Below are 15,289 nucleotides of genomic sequence, written 5' to 3'. Positions count from 1 at the left end.
AAAAAAATAAGATTTTTAATTTTTTTTTTCAGAATACAACGTAATTTCTGACCATGAAACACAATTTCTTAATAGCTATGGATGACAATGATTCATTTTTTTGTTAAACCGAAATCAGATTGGAAATTTTGATTTTTATTTTTTGAACATACCAAACCATTGGTTTTTATTTCGGTTTCGGTTTTTTGTTTTTTTTTTAAATATATTTTTTGGGGTTTTGTTTTTTATTTCATAGATTTCTTCATCAAAAAATCTTGTTAGAATTTAACAAAAATAAATAATTTGCTAAAACATAATACAATAAGAAGTTTGTTTACATTTAGTCATTGAACTTTTTTTTAAAGGGTAACGGACTTTCGAATTTGTTCACATTAGTCACTAAATTTTTTTTTTCATTATCTATTTGTCACCGAACTATTGAAATTGTTCACATTTGATCTTTATGACCGGTTGTTACCGATCATAAGGGTAAAATGTGAACAATTTCAATAGTTTAGTGGCAAATAGATAATGAAAAAAAAATTAGTGACTAAATGTGAACAAAATCGAAAGTCTGTTACCCTTTCAAGTCATTATCCCTATTTGTTTTGTCAAAATTAGTATTTGTGTTTTAATATATATATATATATATATATATATATATATATATATATATATATATATATATATATATATATATATATATATATATATTACTTTTAAATATTAAATTATTATATTTGTTCAACTTAATTTTTAAATATGGTATTTATCTTTCTTAAACTTTCAAAATATCTTATTTTTTAAAACCTTATTTTTAATACTTTTATATATTTTATAATTATTTTGAAAACCTTATTTTATCAATCAACTAGTCTACATCCCTTATAAATCTAAGTTTAAAAGTATTATTTATATTTTTTTTTTGTAAACTATCAAAATATTATATTTATTCAAATTGTTCTTTAATAAGGAACTATAAATAACCAAACAATTAATTTTCATTAAAGCAATTTCACATTCTTATCACTTTTATTTTCATCATTGAATATTTACAGAAATAAAGATCAAAAACTTTATTCATTTTTCAGTATCGCACCATATGGTAAATAATAGGAGTAAATATAGAAGCGTACTCACCCATATTGTCGAGAAGTGGAACTGGTGTTTCGTCGAGTTTTAGAACCAGAATCGGTTATACTTGTTCTTTTGATTTTGGAACCAATTGAGGTTTCCGGATTTGGGTATCCAATTTCGAAAGCATTTCAAATTTTCAAATTTAGTAATTAAAAACCATAAAACTAACATTTCTATTGAATCAAATCACTTTCTTTAGTCTAAATGTTAGTAAGCATTCTTTCAAATTGCTCAAAAAAATTGTCACTGTTAAGGGGGAGTACGTACACTATCATTTTCAACAAAGGAAAATTGAGTAAAGCATCACAAGGCAAATCGAAGAGTCTAAAGCAAAAACTATGGCACGTAGGTTTTTATACTAATCACATGGGTTGAATTTAAATTCTTTAATTATCTAGAATAAAAATCAAATTGATACTTGTTATCATTGTAATTCGTTTTTCTTCTTTGATATGAAAGCACTCACATAGAATTTTGGAAGCATTCAAGTTTCATTTAGTATATTCAAATAAGTTGTTTAGTGCATCATAAATATATACCTCATACACTTGTCAGGTGAAAAACATATGCCTACATTTTAGACATTTAAACATATCATGATTTTTTTTTGAAAAGACAATATATATATATATATATATATATATATATATATATATATATATATATATATATATATATATATATATATATATATATATATATATATATATATATATATAGGCATATGTGAATATACCTAACAACCTTATATAAGCTTAGGTACCTAACTTCATCAAACTACGTTATTTTGCATTAAATTTTCATTGCAATCATCCAAGGTTCTTAAACTTCATCCCTAAACTTGATTCACTTCAAAATTTTTTGGAAATTCATCATTATATTTCTCCTACATCCTTTCATTTGTAGCGGTAGGATATGAAGCCCATCAGGTGATATTCAATAGAAAGACGTGATGTAAAAGAAATATATTGTTGAAAGTCCAAAGATTTTGGAAGTAATCAAGTTATGAGGTTGAAGTTTAAGAACCTTAGGCAATTACAATGTAAATATGATACAAACCGATGTAGTATTATGGAGTTAGGTACCTAAGCTTATATAAGGTTGTTAGGTATATTCATTTTACCTATATATATATATATATATATATATATATATATATATATATATATATATATATATATATATATATATATATATATATATTTATTCTATAAAGTTATGTAAATGTAGGGTTAATTAAAAATAGGGTTAAGATAGTAAATTGGTTTAAATAAATTATATGTTATTTTAGATAGAGTGAATTGCTTATCACATGTTTTTTATTTAAGTCGATAAGCATTTTTTATTTTTATCTAACTAAACATCTAAAAATATTTACTACAAATGTTAAACCGTAAAAAGTTAATAAACATTTTAGACCCTATTGAAAGCTAGACCACCACACCTAGTATATAGTTGGGTTAAAAATCAAAAACAAGTTTATACCTATATAAACATATCCCTTACTTTAACAATTTTTTCTTAGACGTCTACTTTTGTTTAAAATCTATAACTAACTATTTAAAATTTTCAAAAATTCTCATATACTAGAAAATTGTATGAGAAGATAATTAATTATAATTTTCATTTAAAACCTACCGTTGTTACCTACAATTGCTCATTTAACTGGTAAACAAGCAACAAATGCATATTTACGTCCTTGAAATAGTGTAGTGTTGTATGCATCATAGGTGGATTCTAATTAACGACAAAAACCCTTGTTTGTAAAACCTATATTGCGTAAAAACCCTTGCACGGGATTCTACATAACATAGCAGATATTTTTATCCTCATTTCGTATGTTATCGATTATCTCAACATATTTCACAATCTTTTTTGTTTTTTTAATGTAGAACCTTAATGGATTCATCGTTGTACTCACCCTCATATGCTGTGGTGACATACTAGTTACAATGACTTGAATGGATTTTGCTTTTTTTTTTTTTTTTTTTTTTTTTAATTTTAATTTATGACAATTCCTATGTAATTGTTATTTTGATCAAGCAAGCTATTATTTATCATGATACCAAAATTTTAGGTTAAACCTTCTAGCACAACCCTTGGTCATCAACCTCTACCTCCGACAACCCTCTCTAGTAGTCCTTAAGCAATTGGAGATGAGTGAAATTGCATGGTAGGAAGGATCAAGCATCATGTGTCATATATAGGAGAGATTTACTCCTTATTGGAGCAAAGTGTAATAGGATAGACTTTGCAAACCCATTATATGAAGACATGTTTAATGGTCATGTATCTATCCTAAATTATAATTCGAAATGGAGAATGCCTCTGGATATACAACAACATATTTCAATCCGAAATTAGCCAATGAGGATGTGAGATGCCCCAGAAAGTGTAATAAGCATGACGCTTATCCGAAATTTTCTAGGCCGTTTTTTTCTTCGAATGAGAGGGACTTAAATGAGAGTAGCGGATTAGGTTGAGTTAGTTGCGTGTGCATTACATCTTTGATTATGCTTTTATATACTCTTAAGCTTATATATTACCATTATAAAATGATTTTTTATACAAGGAAGTGATCATGGAGAATGTTTGTTACTCTGAAAAATGTTTTTCAAATGTTTTTGGAATCTAGACTTTGGATTTAGGTTATTGTCATTACTCAATACCATTCCATAGTCGGATTATGGTATTACATATTAGACTTTCCAAGCCTAACGTATTATTTTGATATGTACTTGTAGATGAAGATGAAACTTAAGATAACAAGCTTTGCCATTTAGAAAGTCATGTTTATATGATTTATTTAAACTTTTGTTTTGATGTTTGAATTTGACAACTTGGTACTTTAAACTTTGTATCTGTGATTATTTAACTCTTGAATTTTGTTTTGAATTGTCAAAATAATGTTTTGAACCAAATATCTCAACTAATTTTGAAAAATATTTGAAATGATTTTAAGAAATTAAAATTTCTACTAGATTATAGGAGGAGTTATACTACATGCACATTGCGAAAACCATTTTTTTTTTCATTTCTCAAACAATTTGTGGAAATAGGGTTATATTGAGAAACCATGGATTTCTTAATTTTTGTCCACTAAATTAGACGTTACTCCTCAAAATTCCTAGTATAAACTTTTGAATTTTTTTTTGCAAGTGAAGCTGCGTAAGGGGTATGGTCACACCCATCCTACTAAAAAAGTGATTACACATCACCGTCACATCAGCTCCACTACAAACTCACTACCAACCTACTAACTCTTGGAAATGGTTACACCACTCCACAACACTTTTCTTTTTATTTTTTTTATTTTTTAAATTAGAATAAATTAAAAAATAATTATTAAACAAAAATAAAAACATAAATATTAATTAAAAACATCTTACATTAATTTAAAAATACAGAAATTTAAAATCTAAATTACTTAGAAAAACATAAACATTTAAATCTTAAATTACTAAAAAAACATAGAAAATATTACTCATCGTCCGCGTCGCCACCGACCCTGTTTTCATCATCTGTGTCCTCATCATCGTCGTCGTCATTGTCATCGTGTTGTTGGAATTGTCTTTTCCATATATGCTTAGTCAAATCATAACGTACATTGTGATGTGTTTCACTGTTTTTGTATTTCCAAAAGTACTGTGCCGACTTGTATAACTGGTGGTCGATTAAGCATATCGTCCGGAGTACTAGCCCTACCATCTTCTTCTATTACCATGTTATGTAATATAACACAAGCAGTCAACACCTTCATCAATTTTTTCCTATCCTATGACCGTGTCGGACGTTTGATAATGTGTCACTTTTGTTTGAGGACCCCAAACGCCCGTTCCACATCCTTCCTTGTCGATTCTTGTGCTAACTTGAACAATTTTCGTTTTTCATCGGTCGGAAATGAGTACGAATTGACAAACATAGTGTACTATGGATATATCCCATCCCCAAGGTAATACCCATAATTATATTGATGTTTATTCACAACGAACGATATGGTTGGTGCTTTACCCTGCAAAATATCGTTAAATATTGGAGACGTTTCAAGCACATTCAGGTCGTCGTTTGACCCTGTCATACCAAAGAATGCATGCCAAAAACATAGGTCATGTGAAAAAACGACCTCTAGTATAACAGTCGACACACCATGATCACCTCGTGTGAATTGAGCTCGCCATGCATTGGGACAATTTGCCCACTCCAATGCGTACAATCAATGCTGCCAAGCATTCTTGGAAAACCATGTTTAGCTTCATGTGCGGCATACAACTGTTCGACATCATATCTAATTGGATGTCGCAAGTATATGTCACCATAAAGCTATATAACATACTAAAAAAAAGATAAACACATTCTCGACCAGTCCTCTCAGACATTTTCAAATACTCATCTGACGCGTCTGCGACTATGTCGTATGCCAGTTGTCTAAGAGCTGATGTGCATTTTTGTATCGTGCTAAACCACGTTTACCTCTAGCATCCCATCTCAATTGGAAAAACTCATAATTGTTTTCCAAATCTCTAACTATATGTAAAAATAAATTTCTACTAATACGCATCGTTCTTCAAATTTTGATAGGTCGTATAAACTATCAGAGGTAAAGTAATCACATACCAAAAGCTCGTGTGCTGCGATACGATCCCGCTTTATCGAAATTCTATGCTTCTTCTCCATATTTGAACTTTCGCCTCTTTGTAGCACCCTTTCGCGTGCCGCAGACAACAACGTGTGCAACACCAAGTCATCATCAAAGTCGTCATCATCATCAGATGAAGAAGAAATCGAACCCGCGAAATTATTCATATTTACGTTTGAAAGTGTGTTTGAAAGAGTGATCGAAAATATGTTTGTTTAAAGACTGTTTAAATTGTGTATGTATTTAACTTTTAGTTGAATTTTTTTCGCAACGTTCAAAGGAGGAAACGGTCAAAAAAGGCATTAACCAATCACAACTTGCGTCTTCGCCCATAGCTGCACCCACGCCACAAGGCACCTAGGCAAACCTACGACGTTGTTCACGTGTAGGTGGCCTTTCCACATCAGCTCTACGTGTAGCCTTCACCTTCCATACCGCACAACCTAAGAGTTGGAAATAAGAATGGTAAACCAACATACAAATAGTACACATGTGTCTCACTTTTAAACATACACTTAACTATAGGGGTGTAAGTGAGCCGAGCTACTCGTGAGCTACTCGGGATCGACTCGTTAAAAGCTCGACTCGAGATCGAATTAAACGAGCCCGAGCCGAGCTTCAATTAGTGGGCTTGCGAGCCTAAACGAGCTTTTATATATATATATATATATATATATATATATATATATATATATATATATATATATATAGAGAGAGAGAGAGAGAGAGAGAGAGAGAGAGAGAGACTCATTTAGGCTCGCGAGCCCACTAACTTGTTCACGAGCCGAGTTCGAGCTTGGTCAGACTCGGACTCGGCTCGGCTCGTTTACACCCCTACCTAACTCTTTATCTTTAATGTAAAGATAGTAATTAATAGTAGCTATTAAATTATAATCTTGAAATTATTATCCTTATTAATTAGGTTTTGTTTTTTTATCCTTTTATTGTCACCCTCAAATAATATATAATTTTAATTTAAGAACTATTAATTAAATATGTATTTTTTATTTTTCAAAGATAAAATAGTAATTTATTTAGATTTTATCGTATGATATTTTTGATCTAAAAAACGAACAATATCTATATCAGGCAATAAGTTTTCAATACAAATGTTATTATTCATTCACAACATACTTTAACAACACAACATTCAAAACAGGAGACTCTTTTTTTTTCTCTGTTTTACCCTTGAGTTCAAGAGGTTTATTTTTAAGTCTTATGTCGAAAAACAATTTGCTAACCCTAAACTTTTTTTTAATCCGCCACTGTTTTTACAATTGGTTAATGGTAACGTTTTCCAATTCTTATATATATATATATATATATATATATATATATATATATATATATATATATATATATATATATATATATATATATATATATATATATATATATACATTTGTTGTAAATATTCGTCTACACACCCTATTTTGATCACAAAACTAAATCAAAAAATTTGTTGATGCCAAAATTCTCTGAAAACTTCACCATGCTAAAGCCGTCGGTGCCTTTTGTTTTGTTGCATCTTTTAGATAATACAAAATAAATAAATAAAATATATATATATATATATATATATATATATATATATATATATATATATATATATATATATATATATATATATATATATATATATTACCAGATCAGATGCTTGTTTTGTCTAGGTCATAATAAATGTTGCCAAATGTTTGTGGTAATTTCAGAACACGGGGTCATAATCATATAGTTTTACTTCCGACCAGTTTTATAGGCTAGATGCATACATTACATAAATACACTATTATGTTACGCTGAAATTGTGGGGTACCCTTGAAAAATATATGTACTACATGATGTTTTTATAGGAGTGGCATTTGAATTTTTAGATGAATAAGTTTATGAGATTCTTGATTTTAATTTATGCAATACTGATCTTGCTCACAAGAAGAAAGATGAAATCAACTTAAACAAATATTTTTACATTACAATAAACTTAAAGACCCCAAAAATCTCCATCTACATTAAACTATTAACTATCAATTAAGTGCAAGTTTATGATAAAGCATCCAAATTTCTAAACATGAAATTTCTTCAATCTTCATTTTCAGAAATACTATTCAAGGCCGGTTTCCATTGATGTTGTTGATGATGATGTCTTCTGTTTCTGTTCCTGTTACTGTTATTTTTGTCACGCTGCACCTTGTGACTCTAAACACGTAAACAAACACAAAACTTACAACGATATTAAGAAAAAAAAATACATAAATGATTTTGTGTTTATTTATCATGACATTCAAGAAATATTACCCAGAAAATGAAATTATTGATTTTTGAAAAGGGAATTTTATAATAGAAAATAGGGGAAAGGTATAGTATGGATGAAACAATATTTTCAGCTTTTAGTGAAACGTGGAGTCACGTACAATTGTACAAAGGTAAAGAGTAATATCTTTTGGAAGAGGCAAGAAGAATAAGCTTTCATAAATTTGGAAAAAAAGAATGGCGATAATGGAAAAAAGATTCGTTGGCCCATTGCGTGAACGTGAAACGAATAGCTACGAATGCCATAAATTACAATGTCGTACATGATGTACAAATCCACAATTTCCATGGCAAATTTCTAAAGTATCTTGAAAACCGATCAAATCCACAAAATGATTATAGAAAACTGTAAGGCAATAATCCAAATGTTGTGTTTTGTGTTCATGATTTGGAAACGAATATGATCCAACAAAGTTTTAGCGATTCTAGAGCATTTGTGGAGGACGACGGAAAGTTTGATTACCTTTGCATTTGCATTTGGTGCCTTCGTCGGAGCTCCGGCGAGGCCTTTCTTCTCCAACACGAGCACTCCTCTTTCCTGCAACAACTTCCCTAGTTTCACGCACTTCTTCGCGGCAAATTCTTTCAACACATCTAAAAAAAATAAAACGATCACATAATTTGGAGATGTCATAACGTGTAGATTGATAAATCATCGTAGAATCGTACATGAACTCCATTAGATTACCTTCGAAACGGATTAATCGGTAAACTTTACCAATAACCAACGGATCGTCTGGCCGGAGAAGTTTGAGCTGTTTCATCGGCAATCCATTCTCGGATTGCGACGTCACGACAACGGCGACGTAATGGCCAGGGTTTAAACTCATGACGTGTCGAGCACTAACCGACTTGTAAATCCTCTCGATCTTGTTTCCTGGATGCATAATAACCACCGTCGCCGCCTCCGCCGCTTGACAATTCCCCATACCACGATGATCGACCCGATTAATCAATGTCGTAACTCAAAAGTTCCGAAAGTGATTCAGAAATCAGAGATCAGAAATCAAATAGCCTTACGAGTTACGTTACGTCTTCCAGTTGTGAATTTTAATACTGAATCAGTCTGTACCGAATGTAAGGAACTGTGATAATCGAGAATAAATTTTGAGGACAGAGAGGGCTAAAATGTACGAACCTGTAGAGAGTTTCAGAGCCAATAAATGAGAGGAAAATTGTGAATGAGACTGACGTGATCGTCACGTTGATCAAGGAGCAATATCTGAGTACGAACTACGAAGGTTCCATTGATGATGTGAGAAGGTGTTACTCCATGAGTGAAATGCAGGATGTGGTAGGTAAAACTTAAAAGAAGGTGTGAATTAAATTGAAGATGGAAACGGAGAAGACGATGGGGGTGGGGGCATGGAGGATTATGATTTAAGTACTACAATCAATCCACCGGCATCCAATATTTGTTGGTATCGTAGGTCGGTGGGTCTACACAAATTATATATGTACGAGTTTAACCAACAAGCTACTATAAAACAAAAATCTTGATTTCTTATCAATTAAAATGTATATGTTCATCATTAAATTCACATATTCGTTTGATCTTTTGAACTATAGTTTTTATATATTTGATGTGGAAGCTAACCCAATAACCAACCTTGACATGGGTAATTATGTTGGCATTAAGTACCGAGTAAACTTTAAAAACTAGAGGGAATGAAGTGCGGTTTCAGCCTACGTGGCATGTGAAACCGCAGTGAACACCACCCTCTATGCGGTTTGGGTGTACGACCAAAAATGAAAGTGCTCATTTCTCTCTCACTCTTCCTCCATCTCTCTATATCTCTCTTCTTTCTCTTTTTCTCTTTTATGGAATAACACTTCTTGAATGTGGTAAGAAAGTGTGGCAAAAAGAGGGAGTGTGGCATCACTCCCTCCACCCTTATTTGGCTATGTATATTTCTTGTTGGGTTCATTGCAAAATGGATAATTTTTATTAACTATTTGTGTTAACACGGTTTGTTCTAAATTTGATCGGTAAACCGTTTTTGTTAGCCGCTATAATTAAGTTGCATAATTCTATATGAAAAAGGTTCTAGGTATTCAAAGAAATCGAGTTTACCCAATTTATACAAATGTGCTATTATAATAGATGTCAAAATACTCTAACCACATTCATGTGAAACTTATAAATTTTTTCATCATCTTTTTTAATTAATTTTAATTAACCATTATTAATCAAAAGTTTTATAGCATATGATATTTATGGTCATTAATTGGTTGATATTGTGATATATAACGGATGAATGTAGATTATCTTGTTAGAATTTTCAATTTGGTTTATTGGAAGCTTTAGAGGGTGTTTGGCAAAGCTTAAAAAAATGAACTTTTTGACTTATTACCGGTACCCCACCAGTATAAGTCAAAAAGAGTGTTTCGGTAGGGAGTTTTTTAAAAATAGCTTATAGCTGTTTGGCACATCTAATAAGTCATTTTTCATAAGTCATCTACCCATTACTTATCAAAAACCCCTTACTTCACCCTTTAAAGAACTTGACTGATCTACCCCTTAACCTAATGTTAACATCGACACAAATAGAACGCTTCCATCGTTGCTTCTGTTGTCGACCGTGACTCTTGAAGCCATCCATCCCTGCTTTGTAACGTGCCAAAATTTATAAGTAAAATTTCATTTTTAAGTTAATCAAAATCATCAAATATCCATATCAATCCAACAAAGTATTGTTGGATTAGTGTCTAAGTCCATAACTATTTTGGTATGTACTTGACCCGATGGTGCATGGTCCTTTTGAGTTGCCTTCACCAAAGCAACTTGATAGGATGAATTATGGAGAGAAAGGATTAAATATGATTTATTAATATATTATGAGAATTATATATTAAAGGAGAAATCATATTGTTTAATTAATATTAGTCAAGAATTAATTAGTAATTAGTTTTGTGACTAAAAGAGATTAATTAAACTTAAGGGACTGGAATTGTAATTATAAGATAATTGCAATTTGGGCCATGGATTGCCTTATATTAAGGAGTGGATGAATTCTATGGGGAAGCCCATAAGGAAATCGTCCAAGGACTTGAAGAAAGAGGTCCATGGGTTGCTTAGGGCTTAAGCATCCAAATTAGGGTTTCTTTGTTAGATAACCCTAATAGCCTCACTATATATATGACCCTTATGACCCAAAACGTGGCTAAGCTTCATTCTAGGGTTACACATGTTTTGGGCAGCCTCCATCCTCTCTCCTCTTCATCCTCTTGCTTATGGTGTTTGTGAACCATTAGATGAGTGACATTTGTGACTCTAGGCTTTCTAAGGTCAATACAAGGAGGAATTGGGATTGTTATCGCTACATAACAATCAAGGTAACATCTTAAACCTATTCTCATGTTAATATGATTACTTAAATGCTAGAATTAGGGTTTATAGTCTTGGATAACTTGTATCTACAATAGAGAAACCTAGATCCAAGCATTAGGGTTTGTATGAGCACATAAGATGTTCTTAGGACCAAAACTCATCAGTGGTATCAGAGCCTAGACTGGTTTCTATTGTATTGATGCATTATATGTTTGAAAAATTCGATTTTTGATGTTTTGGAGGCTGGACTCGCCGAATCCATAGCTGAACTTGTCGAGTCCATGCTTGACTCGACGAGTCAACTCGTCAGATGGAGCATACTTCGGGATTTCTTGCTGTTTTTGCTTAAGGATAGTTGCCTTATCATATTAGATCAATATAAATCCGATTTTATGATATTTTTGACTATATTCTTGATCTAATTGAAGATATTTATCAATTAATAAGATAATTGTTTCCTTATGTGATAATTGATTGATTATTTTGATTAAATTGGTAAATTGTTTTGCAAGAAATCATTAAATAAATCAAATATGGATAATTATGTGATTAAATGTTAATTTAGATTTTTTGTTATTTGATCCTTGTTGTTATGAAAAGTTTCATATTTTCCCTTTTAGGTTTTATAGTTTAAATTTGAACCCAAAAGTTTTGTTGTTTTGAAATTTAAATAGTTAAAACCCTAATGTTTTGAAAAAGGTTTCAAAACTTGCCCTCAAGTTTTGGAATTTAAATTTTGATTAATTGTTTAATTTTGATGTATATTTAAATTCTCAACCCTAATGTTTTGAAATGTTTTCAAAACTTGCCCTCAAGTTTTGGAATTTAAAAGTTGATTAAAAGTTTAATTAGGAATGTTAAATTCTAAAACCCTAGTATTGTTTTGAAAAGTTCATATCACACCCTTATGGTTTTATTAATTAATTAAGGTGTATAATTAAAAGCGGTTTAATAAATCCATAAAAGTTTAGGTTTACAATTTAATTGAATTAAAGATATAATTATTAAATTTGACCACCTAGTATTTTAAAAGTGTAAAATATACCATATACTATATATAACATTAAAAGTCTAACATTATATATATGTATGAGTAAAAGTCAGTCTTACCGTTAGTAGGCCCCATTCACGAAGCTGGTCTATAAGGGGTGTTTAAGGAAATTGCCTATAAAATGGCGATTGAATGGGTATCCACTCTTACCCACCACACTCTTGACTAGTGGAGGGTCGTTAGCCGAACGGGTAGGATAGGACGAAACCTTCCATTATAAGTATAATGAAGTATAAAAGTAACTCAATGTTTTCATAAAATTCCCAATCTTAGTTACTTAGGCAAAAGTGAATTGATGCAATTCCATGAAATTACACTTTGTGCCCTTGCGAAGATGTTAGTGGAGCGTGTGTGGTTTACCGGCACACTAAATGGTTCTAAGCAAAGGTAGCAAAGGGTGACTCAATGTTTGTCATAGTTCGGTGGAGCGTGTGTGGTTTACTGGCACATCGAATAGGTGACTGTAACATGTGAGGGCACCATGTAGTTTGCATGGTTATCCACACCCGCTTTGTGATCCTCGGCATCCCAGTCACAATCAAGAGGGGCATATCGAGATTTAAACATGCCATTGAAATGTTCAATGAATCTTAAAGGATCTAGGAGTTTTCATAGGTTTAAAACTTAAATTTCTTTTTCGTTTTTAATGGTGGAAATTAGTGAATCGTCATTCACTTACCTTCAAATGTTCTGCAATTTGGGTTACGGCATCCCTCTCCCGAGTTGTAGAATATTGTGTTGGGTCCTAGCCTTAGTATCTCATTTGGGTGATTTACTAAGGACTCAATCAATCAACTAACTTGAATTCGTTTTCTCCCGTTTTGTAGATGTCAAAGTTTGACAACTATGGTCTTCTCAAATCCCGTGGAACAAGCATTCCACATGAAGATGATATTCCACGATTCGATCGAGGAACAAGAGATCATACTTCACTTCCTCCTCCTCCTCCAGTTATTCTCCCTAACCCACAAGTTCAAAGGCTTGAAAAGTTCAAGATCACTCAAGCCCTTTTGGCAAGTAAACATAAAGAAGGAAAGTCGGTGTGTGCACACGTCCTAGGGATGAAGTGTGACATCCCCAAAATCACGGCCAGAAAAGACCGGTTTGTTTATGCTTTGTTTAAAAATCAGAGTTACATTTTAAATGAAAGTGTTGCGGAATTTGTCCCAAAACAAAAATATGATAAAGATTTATCAAAAGCATTTCCATAGAAATGTATTTCATTAAAAGACTCGGGATGTCATGTTCGTACAGATCAAAAGCATAAACAGTACAATATAAGCCTTACTACATTATTTCATATCTACAGGCCTATATCCGTAATACCTCGTCCAAAACATCACACCTATGCTCATGCGCCACTACCTGTAATACATAAAACTGAGTGGGTCAGGCTTGGGAGCCTGGTGAGCACATAGGGTTTTCAACCCACAATAAATAAGTTTATTAATTTCATCGATCAACAATAACCCGATTACCCGTTCCCGTTATCCTCACTTTACGTCCCTAAACACCTATCATAAGGGACCTAGCCTAAGGATCATCATCGGGACGGACACTACTGCTAAGGGGATTCCTCAGCAATAAATGTCCTAAAGGCAACCATGTGGGGGATGGAGTACACCGGTGAACATATCGTTCACAAACACCTACAGGTTGCGAGCCTGCTAGTGTTCCACTGGACTGTCTAGAAGAGTCTGTGGTCGTCATCCATACTCCGCTAGATGACAGAATCAACAACATAAACATCGAGGCATCTCATCATTTTATCACACATCACCTATTGCATCTACCCATGTTTTACCCCAACATTTTCGTAGATATAAAATACATATACAGTTTAAATCATTGAAAACATGTATAACAACGTTCATCTAGCATAGATAGCAAGTATTCAGATAATATGCACACATAGCACGTAATTTATATAAAATACTTCATATCTATGTGTAAGTTGAAAGTAACTATGCACTCACTTGTTAAGGTGATGATTCCAAAATCGGGCAGCGCTTGCTTCTAACGATTCTATTTTCCTTCGACGAAACCTAGCATTATTATCGCTAAATTTTAGTCTAATATTTACCGTGACCAACTATTAGTCTTAGTATTATTATTATTATATAAGCGTTAAACAATATTTTCCAACCACTATGTACAGACAGGGGCCAGACATAAAACACCGGAGGGCAGGACCATTTTGGCATATAGCACTTCTGAAATCCAACAACCCTGTGCGGCCCTTTAAACCAGATTCCCCGTACCGCGAGTAGTTAAAAAAAATATATTATAACGACACTTATATAAGTTATAATAATAGCTCAAATATTTATTATAAGTTCATAATAACAATACTAATTTTAAATATAAGCTATATTAAAATAAGGTAAACATAACTTACTTACAAGGGGGTTTTAGCTAGGAGTCGGGCTCTGCAGGGGCAGAACTTCGTCGCTGAATCTTTCTAAGAAAGCTTTGTGCAGCGCTTCAGCGCTCACCTTACTATACTAAGCTATAGAAAGAGAAGTCGAATCACGAGGGACCGAAATGCTCGGGGGATAAGGAGAGAAAGACTCTTGAATCAAGAGAATGGTGCAAGAAATATGAGAGCCCAAGGCTCTTATTTATACTAATTGAATTTTCAAAAACTACCCTCCATAATTACTTAATGACCTTTTAGTTATATAAACAACTAAACACCCCTCTATAATACTATTATAAATGGATTTAATGATATTTGTACTAAACTAATTTCGAAAGAACTCAACATTAGTCTTATAATGACCGCATCGTCGATACCTTTCTAATGATATATACATATGTATATATATGTGTACGTATACATGATTTA

General features: G+C 32.1%; 1 protein-coding gene across 1 annotated transcript; it reads right to left on the bottom strand.

Moving 5' to 3' along the window:
• Positions 1-7,671: 7,671 nt before the first annotated feature.
• Positions 7,672-9,428, bottom strand: LOC111900217 (uncharacterized). Its single transcript, XM_023896088.3, has 4 exons — positions 9,198-9,428; positions 8,748-9,125; positions 8,523-8,653; positions 7,672-7,945 (listed from the first exon to the last, which is right to left on the bottom strand). The coding sequence occupies exons 2-4, from the start codon at positions 8,986-8,988 to the stop codon at positions 7,829-7,831; spliced, it is 489 nt and encodes a 162-aa protein (XP_023751856.1). The 5' UTR covers positions 8,989-9,125; positions 9,198-9,428; the 3' UTR covers positions 7,672-7,828.
• Between the last annotated feature and the right edge of the window lie 5,861 nt (positions 9,429-15,289).

This window comes from Lactuca sativa, chromosome 2 (assembly GCF_002870075.4).
Source record: "Lactuca sativa cultivar Salinas chromosome 2, Lsat_Salinas_v11, whole genome shotgun sequence".
Classification (NCBI taxonomy): domain Eukaryota; kingdom Viridiplantae; phylum Streptophyta; class Magnoliopsida; order Asterales; family Asteraceae; genus Lactuca; species Lactuca sativa.
Note: the sequence above shows the minus strand (reverse complement) of the source record. Positions and strands in the feature narration are given on the sequence as shown.